We start from the raw sequence: 17,030 nt of genomic DNA, 5'->3' as shown, positions 1-17,030 counted from the left end.
CCAGTCCTTGCCCCATCTCTCTTCCTCACCTGAACCTGGGCAGGTGAAGGCCGTGGACTGGCACTTTGAGGAGGCGGCAGCGGCGGAGGGCAGCGAGGTGGCGGGCAAAGAGAACCATCAGCGCAGCATCCTGGATTATCTGGCGGAGAACCACTTTGATCTGGTGATCAACCTCTCCATGCGCAACTCAGGGGGCCGGCGACTCTCCTCCTTCGTCACCAAGGGCTACCGCACCCGGCGCCTGGCTGTTGACTACTCTGTTCCCCTCATCATCGACATCAAGTGCACCAAGCTCTTTGTGGAGGTGGGTGGAGGGAGAGTGCCCAGGAGGCAGGCAGGGCATTGTAGTGTGAGGAAAGGGGCATATTAGGCCCTCAGTGTGCAGCTGGAGCAAAAGAGGGGCACAGGCTGTGGGGATCCTTTCCTTTCTGCCATGTTGAAAGCTATCCCTGTGTCCCTGGCTGCAGGCCCTTGGGCAGATCGGGGGGCCTCCTCCGCTGAAGATGCACGTGGACTGCATGACCTCCCAGAAGCTGATCCGCTTACCAGGTAGGCCTGGGATTGGGGGGCAGAACTCTGGGAGGAGAGTTTCTGCCGCTGGACAGACCAGCTTCGGTTGCTGCCTCCTGAGGCCAGGGTGGTGGGTTGGGAGCTGCCATGAGTGCTTCCCAGTGGACACAGAGTGGTGTTGGCTGGTATTCTGTGACTGACTGCAGCTGTGGACCTGAGTACAGCCGGTGGCAGGAGACAGAAGTGGGACATACCCACCCACTCTCTGAAGCCCTGGAAAGCAACTGCCTGTCAGAGCAGGTGGGACTAGGCTGGCCAGCCAGTCATGCCTGCTTTAAGGCAATCTCCTTTGATCCCAGGCTGGCCACCAGAAAGCGCACAGCCAACCTCGGCCATGTTCAAAGCGTTCATGCAGGGGACCCTTGTATTGTGGCACATGCATCATGAGCTGGCAGAATTCAGACCCCGCACAACCGGGTTGTGTTCTGGTCAGAGCAAACCCAGGCCTGCCACACTATGTGGGCTTCCCTGGGAGTGGGCCCTCTTGAGCCCATGGGGGATTTGCTTCCTGATGTGTGAAAGGGCTCCCAGTGTGGCTCCCAGAAGGGCTGGTTATTGCAAGGAAACAAGGACAGCCCCCCACTGACTTCCCTCTCCTCTTCCAGGATTGATTGACATCCATGTGCATTTGCGAGAACCAGGGGCCACTCACAAGGAAGACTTCGCATCCGGCACAGCTGCTGCCCTGGCAGGAGGCATCACTCTGGTCTGTGCCATGCCCAACACTTCCCCTGCTGTCATCGATGCCGCCTCATTTGCTCTCGTGCAGAAGGTAAATGTTTTCATGTTTATAGCGAGGGCAGCGGTGGGCATGGATCCTCCCTGTTCAAGGCCATCAGTAGTAAAACTATTGAAATCAATAAACATTCTTGCCAGGCTAGATTACTGCAATGTGCTTGATGTGGGGCTGCTCTTGAATCATAGAACCATGAAGTTGGAAGGTAACCCAAGGGCCATATAGTCCAAACCCCTGCCAAGCTTGAATACACAAAATAGAAACGCCTGAGAAATGTCCATCCAGCCTCTGTTTAAAGATCTCCAAAGAAGCAGAGTCTACCACCCTCCAAGTCCAAGACAATCTATTCCACTGTCAAATGGCTCTTACAGTAAAAAATAGAAATTTAATGTTTGAGACAGAATCTCTTGTAATTTGAATCCATGGGTTTGTGTCCTAGTCTCTGGAGCAGAAGAAAGCAAGCTGATTCCCTCTTCTCTATGGCATCCCTTCATATATTTAAAGATGGCTCTATCATGTCACCTCTCATTCCATCTTCTCTCTCTCTCTTTCTTGCCCCCCCCCCAAGTTGGCAGAGGCTGGAGCCCGCTGTGACTTCGCCCTTTACCTGGGGGCCTCCTCGGACAATGCTGGCTCCCTGGGGCCAGTGGCCGGAGCTGCTGCTGGCCTCAAGATGTACCTGAACGACACCTTCTCTGACCTGAAGATGGACAACGTCTCTCTCTGGATGGAGGTGGGTGCCTGTGAGGAGCCTCACACTGGGTGCCGTCTTCACGCTTGCTCCTTCCTGCTCTGGATCTGGGGTACAAGCTCTCTCAGGTCTTTGTGTGGCCTGCATCTTTGGCTGCAGAACACCAGAGCATCATCCTTCACCCTCTTTCTCTCTCCTCTTCCTCTCCCCCCATCTCCCCCTGCAACCTTTCCAGCACTTTGAAAAGTGGCCCAAACACCTTCCCATCGTGGCTCATGCCGAGAGGCAGACCGTGGCGGCCATTCTGATGGTGGCCCAGCTCTACCAGCGCCCCGTCCACATCTGCCACGTGGCCCGCAAGGAGGAAGTGAGTGGCTTCGGGGTGAAGTATTCTGAGCTGGACCTAGCTGCATTTGAGGCCTCCCCAAGATGTTGTGGAGTACTGAAAAGCAACACCAGTATCACTGCCAAAAGATTTTGTTTTGGTTATTTATTATTGTTTATATATTATGTGTGTGTGTGTGTGTAATGTTTATATAAATTATATATTTAATCTTGGAGGGGGAACAGCACCAGCAGGCTGCTGATTTCTCCTGTTTGCTCACAGCCTTGAATTGCTGGGCTTCCAGCTGGGCCAACTGAGGCCAAAGTGACCTCTGCACTGGGGAGCTGTGAATGTTAGGCCACAATGCTGAGGAGGACTCTAGGACGCATCTGCCTGGTGCCTGGAAGGAATCCACCTCCTCCCTATTCCTCTCAGAGAATCACAGAGATGGAAAGGTTCCCCAGAGGACCCTGACTCAGTGTAGGATTTTGAGCAAAGCCATCCCTGGCGGTGAGCTGTCCAGCCTCCTTTTAAGACATCTAGAGAAGGAGATCCCACCAACTTCCTAAGCAGTTTATTGGTTCCACTGCCAAACTGCACTCACTGTCAAGAGGTTGCTTCTAAGGTTCAGTCAAAACCTACTCTCCTGTAACTTCATACCATGAGACTCTGGGGCAGCCCTGGAGGTATTTAAAGAGGGTAATCATGGTCTCCCCGTCTTCTCTTTGCCAGGCTGAACATGGCTGGCTCCTTTAACCTCTTTTCCTGTCTCTTCTCCCCCTCACAGATCCTGATCATCAAGGCAGCCAAGCAGAAGGGCATCGAGGTGACGTGCGAGGTGGCCCCCCATCACCTCTTCCTCTGCCAGGAGGATTTGGGGCGCATTGGGGAGGGCCGGGGCCAGGTCCGCCCCATGTTGGGCAGCCGTGAGGACATGGAGGCCCTCTGGGAGAACATGGACACCATTGACTGCTTTGCCACAGACCATGGTAAGGAGCAGATAGGCCCAGGGAAGAGCAACAGCCATGGGTTTGGTCCTTTTGGGAGTAGCATTCGTGTGCTTTGGGGCAGAGGCCTGTTGGGCATGCCTCATGGCTAGATGGAGGGTGAGGGGAGCACCCGGGGGTGAGGGGTCCCTCCCAAACCAACCATCTTCTCTCCCCCCCCCCCCCCCGGCAGCCCCCCACACTCTGGAAGAGAAGCTGGGCAAGGAGCCCCCTCCAGGCTTCCCCGGCCTGGAGACAATGCTGCCCCTCCTCCTGACGGCCATCTCCGAGGGGCGCCTCACCGTGGAGGACATTGTCACGCGTCTCTATGAGAACCCCCGGCGCATCTTCGGCCTCCCTGTGCAGGAGGACACCTATATCGAGGTGAGTGGCAATGGGAGAGCCAGCAGCTGTCCTGGAGGCCAGGGAGGGGAGATTGGGGGTGGAGGGGATACCCACCACTCTGGGGGAGCACCTTCCTCACAGCCACCTCTAGAGCCCTCATAATGGCATGGGGGCAGGCTTGTGCCCACTGCCTCCTAAACTGTCATCTCCTCTCGATAGGTGGACCTCGAGCAGGAATGGCTGGTGCCCCCCAATACATCCTTCAGCAAGTCCCGCTGGACGCCCTTCGAAGGGATGCGGGTGAAAGGGACAGTCCGGAGGGTCATCCTCCGTGGAGAGGTGGCCTACATCGACGGACAGGTAAAGCGACCTGGGAGGCAGGGTGGCATCCTCATCCATATTGAATCATAGTTGGAGGGATAGCGAGGGCATCCGGTCCAAGCCCCACCATTATTTTTATTAAGCTCCACCTATGGATGTGGCAGAAAACCATTGTGGTGTAATGGTTGGACTGTGGAGGCCAGCATTCATAGAATCATAGAGTTGGAAGAGACTGCAAGGGCCATCCAGTCCAACCCCATTGTGCCATGCAGGAAATCCAAATCAAAGCATCCCTGACAGATGGCCATCCAGCCTCTGTTTGATGACCTCCAAGGAGGGAGACTCCACTTCACTCCGAGGAAGGAGTGTGTTCCACTGTCCAACAGCCCTTACCGTCAGGAAGTTCTTCCTAATGTTGAGGTGGAATCTCTTTTCCTGTAGCTTGCATCCATTGCTCCATTGGGTCCTGTTCTCTGGAGCAGCAGAAAACAAGCTTGCTCCCTCCTCAATATGACATCCTTTCAGATACAGTGGTACCTCGGGATACGAAATACCCAGGTTACGAAATTTTCGGGATACGAAAAAATCCCATAGGAAATAATTGTTCCGGGTTACGAATGTTTACTCGGGTTACGAAAAAAATTTTTGGTGCTTTTTTCGGCTTTTTCGCACGAAACGCGGCTTTTCCCCATTAGCGCCTATGGCAATTCGGCTTACGAAGGCTTTTCGGGTTACGAAAGCGGCCGCGGAACGAATTACTTTCGTAACCCGAGGCACCACTGTATTTAAACAGGGCTATCATATCACCTCTTAACCTTCTCTTCTCCAGGCTAAACATCCCCAGCTCCCTGAGTCATTCCTCATAGGGCTTCATGGTTTCCAGACCTTTCACCATTTTAGTCTCCCCCCTTTGGACACGCTCCAGTTTCTCAACATCCTTTTTAAATTGTGGTGCCCAGAACTGGACACAATATTCCAGGTGGGGCCTGACCATTCGATTCCCAGCTCAGCCATGGAAACCCACGGGGTGTCCTTGGACAAGTCACACACACTCAGCCTAAGGGGAAGGCAATGGCAAACCTCCTCTGAACAAACCTTGCCAAGATAACCCCCCCAAGATAGGTTTGCCATAAGGTCGCCATATGTTGGAAATGACGTGAAGGCACACAACGACAACAGCATGGATGTGGTACTGTGCAAACCATAAAACTTGACCTCCCTGCAAAAGGCATACTATCTGTTGAGGCCTGGTGCCCACAGGAGCCCCCACTCCTGCAGGGCAGGACTATTCCCCAAGCAGCCTTTCTGCTCAACAGTCGGTCTGTCTGCCAGACTGGTTTGTCTGGCTGCTGCTCTGCTCTCTGACCCTTTCGTGTTTTGCAGGTCCTTGTGTCCCCAGGCTACGGGCAGGATGTGCGGAAGTGGGTGGCCACAGCAACACCACTCCCAGTGCCCCCCAAAGAAGTCCTGAAGGTGGGTGCAGTGTCACCCCAAGAGAGTTCCCTGGGTGGGCACATCCACCCTCCCTTCTGTAGGTGGGGAATGAATATGGGGTAGTTGGATGGTCACCCAGCAATGAGCCCCCATGGCTGTTACTGGAGCAGGTGGGACACTTGAGGCAGGTGCGTCAAGGTGCTTCAGTCCCTCCTGCCCCTCCTTGCAGACCCCTGAGCGTGCCCACCCCACGGTGCAGACAGAGGCCCTGCGGTCCCGAGCGCTCAGTCCCCGGAGAACAGCTCCAGCGGGAGACGGGCGATTCTACTTGGCTCCCCGGATCCACCGTGCCTCTGACCCTGGGCTCCCAGGTGAGGCTCCTTGTGGGACAGAGAGCAGAAGGAGGTTTGCATAGGGGGCTAGTGTCTCTCTGGGACAGACAGGTTGAAAAGGGCAGGGGGAGCCCTCCACTTTCTGTAACCTCTGCCGTTCTTCTCTCCATCTCCTTTCCTTCCTTTGGGCAGCTGATGACCTTCGGGAAAAAGTGGTGAAGAAAGCCGCAGAGCCTGGTGAGCCTCTTATGGCCCCTGCCCCATATCATTTGGGTCCCTTTCAAGTGCTGCAGCTAGCCACAAGCCAGGGAATAGCAAGCAGAGGCCTCCTCTGTCTTGTCGACAGGCAGAATTGAGGTCCCTTTCAGTGCTTTGGCTGGGTCAGATCATGGAGTGGACGATTTGCCATTGAGAAGGGCAGGACCCAGTCATGGGGGGGCGGTTGGAGGGAGTCAGGGGCCACTTGGAGATCGACTGCCTAAGGCTGGGCCTTTGAAGGGGGTCGTCAGTTGCTGCTCAGCCCCAGGCATTGGTTAGGGAGAATGTGGAAATTCCCTTCTTCCTCATGGTTTTTAAGAGACCTCTGTGAAGCAGCAGACTGTTTCACCAAATTTTCCATGACTATGGCCCCATACAGACAGGCCAAAATAAAGCTGCTTTGGGCCACTTTGGAGGTGTGCTATTTAAATGATGTATGCATCCTAAAAGTCCAGAAGCCACACCAAAGCCACGATCCACTCCTAAGGACTGGAGCACAGCTTTGGTGCAGCTTCCGGACTCTTAGGGCACATGCATCATTTAAACAGCATACCTCCAGGGGCCCAAAGCAGCTTTATTTTGGCCTGTCTGTATGGGGCCAATATTAATAAATGAAAGTAGACAAGAAGATGGAACCAGCCGGGTTTTTTTAATTTTCCTGGCACACATTTGCTCCTTAAACGACTTCAAACAAACCCACCTAGATTTATCTACATTCTGATCTTATTTAGAGGATGTAGTTGGAGCCATGGCTGCTGAATCTCTAGCACCTACCAGACATTGCGTCCCTTGCCAGTGATGGTGCAGCCACAGAAAGGCAGGCTGCTAGTCAGCCTTTACTAGTGGGGGGGGGGGGGAATGGACAGACAGACACCCCTTCCTCTGGTGACTGACCCTTCTTCTCTCTCTCTCTCCCCCCCCCCCCCCAACAGAGCTCCCCATGATCCAGGACTGCCCCCTGTACCTCTCAGGCCCCTTACCCAGGCAGACGTCCCCCCAGAGCGTGCCGCACCCCCAGCCCTCCCCGTTCCTGCACCCGCTGGTGGGGCAGCATGTCCTCTCGGTCACCCAGTTCACCAAGGGCCAGGTGGGTCCCAGCCAGGCCTTTCAGATGGAAGGAGGAAGGGCTTGGAGGTGGGGGGGGGGGGTGCTTTTTAAAAATTGAGCTGTTTCTAACACAACTATTACTGTTTTTAACTCTTGGTTTTAAATTGTTTTTAATTTCATTCATAGTTCAATTCCATGTTAATGTTGATCCTTCTGTTGTATTTGTGAACTGCCCTTGAGTCCTGGTTTTGGGGAGAAGTCAGAATAGAAGTAAAGCTTATAACCACTCACCCATCCCTCCCATATGGGCACATGCACACTGAGCACCCCCTTCTTTTCTTTTCTGCCACGGCAGCTGTCTCACCTCTTCAACGTGGCGCACAACCTCCGCATGATGGTCCAGAAGGAGCGCAACCTCGACATCCTCAAGGTGGGCCAGGAGCCAAGGTGGGGCATGTGGGGGCAGCAGTGATAGAAGGGGGTTGCCTTGGGGCCTGGTGCCACGCCAGAGGGACTAATGTGGGCTCCTTCTTCGCAGGGGAAGGTGATGGCCTCCATGTTCTATGAGGCCAGCACGCGGACCAGCAGCTCCTTCGCAGCCGCCATGTTTCGCCTGGGGGGATCCATCCTCCCCTTCTCCGAGGCCACGTCCTCCTGTCAGAAGGGAGAGTCGCTGGCCGACTCTGTCCAGACCATGAGCTGCTATGCTGATGTCCTGGTGCTCCGGCATCCACAACCAGGGGCTGTGGAGGTGAGTCTGGGTGCTAAAGGGGGGAAAGGGAGGGAAGGGAGGACTTGTTGGGAGGAGTCAGAAGGGCAAGAGCGGGGAAGAAGGCTCTCTAGGCCATCATTGTCATTCTCCAATCAGTGACTTATTATTTAAAACATCAATCAACTGCTTTGCCATCTGAAAATAAACCTTGCAATATATGCAGATGCGACATGCACTAAAAACTGGATTTCAGAGGATTTCTTGGTCCATTCTGTGTTTGTTTTTCTGGCATAACTTTAGCCCATTTTTAGAACATCTCTCTGCCCCCTTTATGTGGGCCTCTGCTCTTTGTCTATTGTGGGGGTCCTTTCTGTTCTCTTTGTTTCCCTGCTGGGGCATCAGCCACCCATACTGGATCACTGTTGCCCGCAGGCCTGTGGCTGACTTTCTGGGTGCCTGTCATGGCTCCCTTTGCCCTGCTGGATTCCATGACTGCCTGCTGAGCCTCCTTTGGGTCAGCCACTGAGTTGGCGGAGGATGTTTGTGCCACAGGCCCCTCCTGTGCCCAGGGGCAACTGGACTTCAGTTCTCAAAGACAATAAAAAGGGAAGACTCATCATGGCCCAGCCACTGGTGGCCCTGGGGTCATGAGAACATCAGTCTCTATCACTGCTGACCCTGCCTCTCCCCCCCCCCCCCCCCCCCCCCCCTTTGTGTCTCTTGCTAGCTGGCCGCCAGGCATTGTCGCAAGCCTGTGATCAACGCCGGCGATGGAGTTGGAGAGCATCCCACCCAGGCAATGCTGGACATCTTCACCATCCGGGAGGAGCTGGGCACTGTTAACGGCATGACGGTAAGGCTTGTAGGGGCAACATGTCCAAATCTGCTGGCCACCCCCAGGCCCTCTTCCTTCACTGGGTGGGCAGTCCTTCATTGCCTTCTTCCCCCCCCCCCCCCCAATAATTTCCCCACAGATCACAATGGTGGGCGACCTGAAGCACGGGCGGACAGTGCACTCACTGGCCCGGCTCCTCACCCTCTACCGCGTCAGCCTGCGCTACGTCACTCCCCCCAACCTGCGCATGCCCTCTGACATCTTTCACTTCGTGGCTTCTAAGGGGATCAAGCAGGTGAGGAGGGGGAGATGGAGGTAGGATGGGGTGGGGAAGGAAGGGTGCCTGCTGATGAAGGTGGGGCCCCCACCAGCTGCTGACCACAATCGCCTTCCCATTTCCTCCTCCTCCTCAGGAGGAGTTTGAGAGCATAGAGGAGGCCTTACCAGACACAGACGTCCTCTACGTGACCCGCATCCAGAAGGAGCGCTTCGCTACGGCCCAGGAGTACGAGGCAGTGAGTGTGAGATGGCAATGGTGGTCATGGCGTGACTGCTTCCAAAGCTCTAGGCATGGAACAGCTGATGGGGAGGCTTTCCAGTGGTCCACAGCGCTTGATGGAGGGGGCTCGCATCCTGGCTGGCAAGGCAACACATTTACTCCATCCACTGTCAGTCAAGCATGCTGTGAGCCTGAGGCTATGCCAACTGGTTGACTGGCTGGCTGGCCTCCCTGCGCCCTGGAGCCATCCAAGGTCCTTCTAGGTACTGGGGTATGTGTGGAGGGGTTGATGGGTAGAACGAAGAGCCACCATGAGCTCATGTTAGCCCTTCTCCCTCTCCTTCCCCGCAGTGTTTTGGGCAATTCATCCTGACTCCCCACATCATGACCCGGGCCAAGAAGAAGATGGTGGTGATGCACCCCATGCCTCGCGTCAATGAAATCAGGTGCAAATTTGGGGAAGGGGGAAGCATTGGCTGCAGCCTTGGCTCAGGCAAGCGCCACCCTTCCGTTCCAAGGCCCCCCTTTTCCCCAGAAGTCTCCCTCCCCCAAGCCATCCATGGGGGTGACAGTTCCCAACTGGTCCCTCTCTGGAGGGGCTCCTTTGCCTTTCAGCTGTTGCTTCTCACGGCTGTGAGAAGCAACACGGCCTGAATCTGAGAGGACCCTTCCTTCTGCACTGGTGGTTCAATGCCAGTCCTCCAACCACAACATTGTGAGTTTGATTCCACTCACCCTCCATCCTTCTGTAGGTCAATAAAATTAGTACTCAGTTTGTTGAGGACAGTTGGCTTACGGATTGTAAACTGCTTACTGAGTGCATAAGTTCACTATGAAGTGGTGTAGAAATATACTTGCTATTGCTATTGCTGTGTTTGAGCGTTAAGTGGTCCATGTCTCAGAAAGAGTATCTGGCTTCAGGACTGTCTTGTTGAGGCACGTTTGACAGGCTGGTCACCTGGCTGCAGCTGCTCCCAGCCCCTCACAGTGGCCTCTCTTTCCTTCCAGTGTGGAGGTGGACTCAGACCCTCGGGCGGCCTACTTCCGGCAGGCAGAGAACGGCATGTACATCCGCATGGCGCTGCTAGCCACGGTCCTCGGTCGCTACTGAAGCTCTTTGCCCATGGCACCCCTGACAAGGTGGACTGATTTCTGCCCCGGTTCAAGGGCTGGGCTGTCACCCCACAGACCAAAGACGGCTGCTGCTGTTGTTGGCAGGCAAGGTTTGTGCCAGGGACACTGACAGGAGGCTGGCGGGAGAGCAGCCATGCCAGTGGGGCAGAAAGGGCCTGTGGGCTTTTCTCCTGAGTGCTTGTCTTCCATCTTATCCTGGCTCCTGCCACGTCCCTTTGGGCAGATGGGCTGGTTGGGTGCCCAGCCCTGGCTCTGCTTCCTTGGTCCTCTTTCTCCCTGTTTGGGATCCAGAACCCCATCCACTGCCTGCTTCCCACATCTAGCAGCTGCCGGCTGCAACAGAAGAAGGAGGGCTGCCGCCTTTCAAGTCCTTGGAGGGTGAGGCGGGGGCTCCTTGTAGGACCATTCCAGGTTGTGACGCACATTGCTGGCTGCCCTGGGAGTAGCCCTTGGCTGCCACTTTTGTACTTAGATCTGTGAACCAAGTCGACTCCCTTGTTTTTTCTTTTCCTTTTTTTAATAAAAAAATACAAAATAGAATTAGTAGAATTCAACTTGTCCTCATGGCATGTCTTTTCTTGGGGGGGGGGGGTTGATGAGCACTTTGCTGCTCAGTGTGTGTGTTTGCCTTTGTGCATTTGGGTGTCAGTCATGATGCAGATGGATATGGGGGGGGACTAAAATGGGCCCTTCCCTACTAGGCCCCCCCTTGCCTGGCAAAGTTTATGTGCCTGAAGCTTGGCCCCACTTGCTGGGCAATGGTGTTGGGGCCATAGAGGTGTCAGGAGGGTATAGGCAGCTCTGCGGTCACTTCCATTGCCCTCTCAGCTTCCAAATGCCCCCCCCAAATGTTACTGCGGCAGCTAAAAAGGTCAATGCAATATTACGCTGCATCAATAAAAGTACAGTGTCTAGATCAAGAGAAGTAATAGTGCCACTGTATTCTGCTTTGGCCAGGCCCCACCTGGAATATCGCATCCAGTTCTGGGCCAAAGAATTCAAAATGGACATTGAGAAACCAGAGGCATGTGTCCAAAGGAGGAAGACTAAAATGGTGTAGGGTCTGGAAACCATGAAGCCCTATGAGGAAGGACTTAGGGAACTGCTGGGGATGTTTAGCCTGGAGAAGAGGAGGTTAAGAGGGGATATGAGAGCCCTGTTTAAATATTTGAAGGGAGGCCATATTGAGGAGGGAGCAAGCATATTTTCTGCTGCTCCAGAGACTAGGACCCGGAGCAATGGATGCAAGCTCCAGGAAAAGAGATTCCAGCTCAACATTAGGAAGAACTTCCTGAGAGTCAGGGCTGTCGGACAGTGGAACACACTCCTTCCTCCGAGATTGTGGTGGAGTCTCCTTCTTTGGAGGCCTTTAACCAGAGGCTGATGGCCATCTGTCAATGGGGATGCTTTGATTGAGATTTTCTGCATGGCAGAAGCAGAAGGGGTTGGACTGGATCAGGGCCCTTCTTGGGGTCTCTTCCAACTCTATGATTCTATGGACCCATTTCCATCAGGGATAATGGTAAAACACAAGGGGAGCAGCAATAAAAATTTTGTACAATGCATGGCCTTGGGCAAGTCACACTCTCTCAGCCTCAGGTAAAGGCAATGGCAAACCTCCTCTGAATAAACCTTGCCAAGAAATCCCTGTTCACAGATCTGCCTGTGGGTCGCCATAAATCGGAAACAACTTGAAGGCACACGTTTTGCCTGTGTTTTGCTTTCACCTGTGCTTTAAATGCACATCATCCCATATAGAGATGCAAGTCTTAAAATAGGCCTAAAAATATATGCCAGTAAGCCTGAGCTCAACCTGTCCTCCTCTTGGCACAGCCTCCGTGAATAAAGCTAGACCTGGAATGGCTGAGAGGAAGAGTCGGCTGGCTTGGTCCGGCAGATCAGCGTCTTAAAGATGGCGGTTGAAGATTTGGAGAAGGCAAGCGGCTGCTGCTTTGGAAAATGAGGGACGTGGAGAAGGAAGGGGAGAGGGACCCACTTCTGCAGAGGGCCGTTGAGATGCTTTATGCTTTGCAGACGAAGGAGCAAGAAGAAGCAAAGCTCCTGCTGCCAACTTCTTTCTTTCAGTGTGTCTCAAAGATGCTACAATCTCTCGCTCATCTAAATGCATCTGAGGAAGTAGACCGAAGTCTAGGAAAGCTCAAGCTTCCAACTTCTTTATTCCAGCGAGTCTCAAAGGTGCCCTAAGATCTCTCTATTAGTATTAGTATTATTATTATTATTATTGCTATTATTATCATTTCTCCCAAAACAGGGACTCAAGGTGGTGAACAAGTATAGAGGCAGCAAAGAAGCCCACGCTGATTCCACAGACTTCACAGGGCTGAAGAGCAATGGCCCCTGGACTCTTTGTCTCTTCAAAAGGGGGGAGACTGGAGTCTAGTGCAGTGCTCCCCAAACTCTGCCCTTTGAGAGATTTTGGACTTCATCTCCCAGAAGCCTCAGCCATGTTGGCCAATGGTCTGGGATTCTGGGAGCTGAGATCCAAAATCCCTGAAGGAACAGAGTTTGGGGACCATTGCTCTAGAGTCTAGTGCAACTTCCTTCTTCCAGTGAGTCTCAAAGTGAATCTCTGTGCCCTTTAAGGGCTTTCGGACTTCATCTCCCAGAATCCCAGACTGCGGGCCACTATGGCTGAGGCTTCTGGGAGCTGTAGTCCACAGCCTCTTAAAGGGCCCGGTCTCGTGCCTCTGAGGAAGGGGCCGGAGTCTAGCGAGGCTCCTTCTTTCTCCCAGAGAGTCCCCAAGGCAAGGCAAGGTCTCTGCTCCTTGGATCGTGGGCCTCCCTTTAAAAAGAAAGACACCCGGAAGCCGGCTGCCTCATCTCCCGGCGCCCGCCCGGGAGACCCTAGGACGCGACTGACGTCACTCTGGGAAGCCTCCCCTCTCCGCCTATCGGTGCTCGCGGGGGGCGGGACCAGAGTTGCGTCATCTCCCAGCGCCCTGCAATGGCGGCCGTGTGGCGGGGCTACCAGCGGCTGATGGCGCGGCGCCCGCGGACGGTGCAGGTTCTGACCGCCGGTGAGCAGGACTCAGGGAGGGAGCCCGCTTTGGCCAACAGGACTGAGGCTTCTGGGAGTTGAAGTCCACACAGCTTGGGACCTTTGGGCAATAAACTGTGCCCTTTAAGGGATTTTGGACTCCAGCTCCCAGAATCCCATTCTATCGGCCAACATGGCTGAGGCTTCTGGGAGATGAAGTCCAAAATCTCTTAAAGGGCCCAGTTTAGGGAGCACTATAATGCAAAGCACTTAACAGTGAGAATGTCAAGTGTAAAAGGCAGCTGAAGCAGTCTGTAAAGTCATAAGCAGAAGCGGCATTCAGATGCTCTTTGTTTAGGGAGGCGTCTCAGGCAGTTTGGGCTAAACGTGTATTAATTGCGACTATCATTTCCTAGATTAGAATTATTAGAATGGATAAGCTGTTTGTTTTAAATCTTATGCCACAGGCAGCTTCGTTTTCTTTATGCGGCTGTGTAAAACGCTGTGTAAAATTTACAGCACTGCAGTATCAATAAACTTTAATGATGATGATGATGATGATGATGATGATGATATAAACCCCTTACAACAGCGGTTCCCAACCTTTGTTGGGCCGCAACCCCCCCATTGAGGACGAAACTCCTGCCCGCGGCCTCCCTGATTGGTTGGGAGGCTGGGGATGGGGCGGGACTTTCGGCAGCCTAAAAGCCCCAGCGGGCTTGGCGGTCAGAAGACCCGCCCCTTCCCGGCCTCTCAACCAATTAAGGAGGCCGCAGAGGGAAAAGAGGCGGAACTTGTGGTTGCAAAGCCAGCTCTGGCTTGCAGTCCCGTCCACTTCTCCCCACGGTTGCCTGGCAGCCCTGGGGAAAAGAGAAGAAGGCGGCCCCCCGCCCCTTCCTCCCCGTGGGTGCTTGCACCCGTGGGAAGGAAGAAAGAGGAGTCGACCCCCCTACCCTTTCCCCCTTGCAGGTGGGTGCACCCGCAGGAAGAAAGGGAGAGGAGGAGGCGAAGCTCCCCCGCCACGTCCCCCTCACACGTGTCTGCATCCGCGGGAAGGAAGGGAGATGACAAGGCGAACCCCCCGCCACGTCCCCCTCACGCGTGTCTGCATCCGCGGGAAGGAAGGGAGAGGAGGAGGCGAACCCCCCCTTTCCCATCCGCGGCCTGCTTCCGCGGGGAGGAAGGGAGAGGAGGAGACGAACCCCCCCCACCACGTCCCCTCACGCTGCCTGCTTCCGCGGGGAGGAAGGGAGAGGAGGAGACGAACCCCCCGCCACGTTCCCCTCACGCTGTCTGCTTCCGCGGGGGAAGGGAAGAGGAGACGAACCCCCCCACCATGTTCCCATCACGCTGCCTGCTTCCCGGGGAGGAAGGGAGAGGAGGAGGCGAACCCCCCCACCATTTTCCCATCACGGCCGCTTCCGCGGGGAGGAAGGGAGAGGGAGGCGAACCCCCCCACCATGTTCCCTCCGCTGTCTGCTTCCGCGGAAGGAAGGGAGAGGAGGAGGCGAACCCCCCCACCATGTTCCCATCACGCTGCCTGCTTCCGCGGGAGGAAGGGAGAGGAGGAGGCGAACCCCCCCGCCACGTTCCCTCACGCTGCCTGCTTCCGCGGGGAGGAAGGGAGAGGAGGAGACGAACCCCCCCGCCACGTTCCCCTCACGCGTCTGCTTCTGTGGGGAGAGGAGGCGAACCCCCCCCGCCACGTTCCCCCTCACGCTGCCTGCTGTCCGTGGGGAGAGGAGGAGGCGAACCCCCCCCGCACGTTCCCCTCACGCTGTCTGCTTCCATGGGGAAGGAGGAGGCGAACCCCCCCCGCCACGTTCCCTCACGCTGCCCTGCTCCGCGGGGAGGAAGGGAGAGGAGGAGACGAACCCCCCCGCCACGTTCCCCACGCTGTCCTGCTTCCGGGGGAGAGGAGGAGGCGAACCGCCCCCCACCACGTCCTCACGCTGCCTGCTTCCGGGGGAGAGGAGGAGGCGAACCCGCCACGTTCCCCGCACCTGTCTGCTTCCGTGGGGAGGAGAGCGAACCCCGCCCCCGCCACGTTCCCCTCACGCTGCCTGCGTTCCGCGGGGGAAAGGGAGGAGGAGACGAACCCCCCCCGCCACGTTCCCCTCACGCTGTCTGCTTCCGTGGGGAGAGGAGGAGGCGAACCCCCCCCCCCCCCGCCACTTCCCTCACGCTGCCGCTTCCGTGGGAAAGAGGAGGTGAACCCCCCCGCAACGTTCCCCTCACGCTGTCTGCTTCCGTGGGGAGAGGAGGAGGCGAACCCCCCCGCCACGTTCCCCCTCACGCTGGCCGGCTCCCCGCGGGGAGGAAGGGAGAGGAGGAGACGAACCCCCCCCCCACCATGTTCCCCCTCACACATGTTGCATCCGCGGGAAGGAAGGGAGAGGAGGAGCGAAACCCCCCCCCGCCTGTTCCCATCACGCTGCCTGCTTCCGCGGGAGGAAGGAGAGGAGGAAACGAACCCCCCCACCATGTTCCCACTCACGCGTGTCTGCTTCCCCGAGAAGGAAGGGAGATGACAAGGCGAACCCCCCCGCCACGTCCCCCTCACGCGTGTCTGCATCCGCGGGAAGGAAGGGAGAGGAGGAGGCGAACCCCGCCATGTTCCCTCACGCTGTCTGCTTCCGCGGGAAGGAAGGGAGGGGAGAGGCGAAACCCCCCCGAATGTTCCCATCACGCTATGGCTTCCGCGGGGAGGAAGGAGAGGGAGGAGACGAACCCCCCCCCCCCATGTCCCCTCACGCGTGTCTGTTCGCGGGAAGAAGGGGATGACAGGCGACCCCCCGCCACGTCCCCCTCACGCGTGTCCTGCATCGCGGGAAGGAAGGAGAGGAAGAGCGAACCCCCCACCTCACCCTCGCGTGTGGCTGCACCTTCGGGAAGGAGGAGAGGAGGAGCGAACCCCCCCCACACCCCCCGCGGGTGTCTGCATCCGCGGGAAGGAAGGGAGAGGAGGAGCGAAGCCCCCCCACCACGCACCGCTCACGTGGTCTGCATCCGTAGGAGTAAGGGGGAAGAGGCGACCCCCCCTCGCGCTGTTGCACCCGGGAAAGGAAGGGGAAGAGGAGCCGAACCCCAGCCACGTCCCCCCGCGCATGTCTGCATCCGCAGGAAGGAAGGAGAGGAGGAGGCGAAGCCCCCGCCATGTTCCCCTCACCTGCTGCCCGTGGGAGAGGAAGACGACCCCCCACCATGTTCCCCGTCACGTGTGTCTGCTTCCGCGGGAAGGGAGGGAGATGAAAAGGCGACCCACCCACGCCCTCACGCGTGTCGGCTCCGCGAGACGAAGGGAGAGGAGGAGGCGAACCCCCCGCCACGTCCCGTCTGGTGCGCTTCCGCGGGAAGGAGGGAGGGAGGAGGCGACTCCCCCCGCCAGTCCCCTCAACGCTGTCTGCATCCGCGGGAGAAGGAGAGGGAGCGAACCCCCCCGCCATGTCCCCTCACCTGTCTGCTTCCGTGGGGAGAGGAGGCGACCCCCCCGCATGGTTCCTCACCTGTCCGCTTCCGTGGGAGAGGGGAGGCGACCCCCCCCCCGCCAGTTCCCCTCACACTGCCTCCTTCCGGGGAGGAAGGGAGAGGAGAAGGCGAACCCCCCGCCACGGTTCCCCTCACACTGCTTGCTCCGCGGGGAGGAAGGGAGAGGAGGAGACGAACCCCCCACGCATGTTCCCCCCGTGCGTGTCTGCATCGTCTGCGGGGAAGGAAGGGGAGGAGGGCGAAACCCCCCCCGCCATGTTCCCCTCACGCTGTCTGCTTCCGGGGGAAGAAGGGAGAGGAGGAGCGAAAATCCTCCCT

At 56.6% G+C, this 17,030-nt stretch overlaps 2 protein-coding genes across 4 annotated transcripts in view; both read left to right on the top strand.

Annotated features, from left to right (window-relative positions):
• The window catches only part of CAD (carbamoyl-phosphate synthetase 2, aspartate transcarbamylase, and dihydroorotase), a 30,570-nt gene extending 19,796 nt beyond the window's left edge, over positions 1-10,774 (top strand). The window contains exons 26-45 of one of the 3 annotated variants that reach the window (XR_006104084.1): positions 44-304; positions 468-549; positions 1,176-1,342; positions 1,875-2,039; positions 2,233-2,364; positions 3,110-3,311; positions 3,502-3,692; positions 3,873-4,013; positions 5,358-5,447; positions 5,638-5,779; positions 5,933-5,977; positions 6,931-7,085; positions 7,401-7,475; positions 7,584-7,796; positions 8,485-8,610; positions 8,732-8,887; positions 9,006-9,107; positions 9,443-9,537; positions 9,707-9,806; positions 10,100-10,774. Coding sequence is in view for 2 of the 3 variants with exons in the window: in XM_042468552.1 (XP_042324486.1) it covers positions 44-304; positions 468-549; positions 1,176-1,342; positions 1,875-2,039; positions 2,233-2,364; positions 3,110-3,311; positions 3,502-3,692; positions 3,873-4,013; positions 5,358-5,447; positions 5,638-5,779; positions 5,933-5,977; positions 6,931-7,085; positions 7,401-7,475; positions 7,584-7,796; positions 8,485-8,610; positions 8,732-8,887; positions 9,006-9,107; positions 9,443-9,537; positions 10,100-10,202 (2,643 nt within the window). In the remaining variant the exon portion in view is untranslated. Of the gene's footprint in view, positions 1-43; positions 305-467; positions 550-1,175; positions 1,343-1,874; positions 2,040-2,232; positions 2,365-3,109; positions 3,312-3,501; positions 3,693-3,872; positions 4,014-5,357; positions 5,448-5,637; positions 5,780-5,932; positions 5,978-6,930; positions 7,086-7,400; positions 7,476-7,583; positions 7,797-8,484; positions 8,611-8,731; positions 8,888-9,005; positions 9,108-9,442; positions 9,538-9,706; positions 9,807-10,099 lie in introns of those variants that run through there. The other 2 variants (XM_042468552.1, XM_042468565.1) reach the window with 2 other exon arrangements.
• Positions 10,775-13,109: 2,335 nt separating this feature from the next.
• MPV17 (mitochondrial inner membrane protein MPV17) overlaps positions 13,110-17,030 on the top strand; it is a 23,915-nt gene continuing 19,994 nt past the window's right edge. Inside the window, exon 1 of the mRNA XM_042446427.1 lies at positions 13,110-13,263. Coding sequence (XP_042302361.1) covers positions 13,191-13,263 — 73 coding nt within the window. The 5' untranslated portion in view covers positions 13,110-13,190. The remainder of the gene's footprint in view (positions 13,264-17,030) is intronic.

Source organism: Sceloporus undulatus, chromosome 1, assembly GCF_019175285.1.
Source record: "Sceloporus undulatus isolate JIND9_A2432 ecotype Alabama chromosome 1, SceUnd_v1.1, whole genome shotgun sequence".
NCBI lineage: Eukaryota > Metazoa > Chordata > Lepidosauria > Squamata > Phrynosomatidae > Sceloporus > Sceloporus undulatus.
This window is presented reverse-complemented; position numbering and strand designations above follow the sequence as displayed.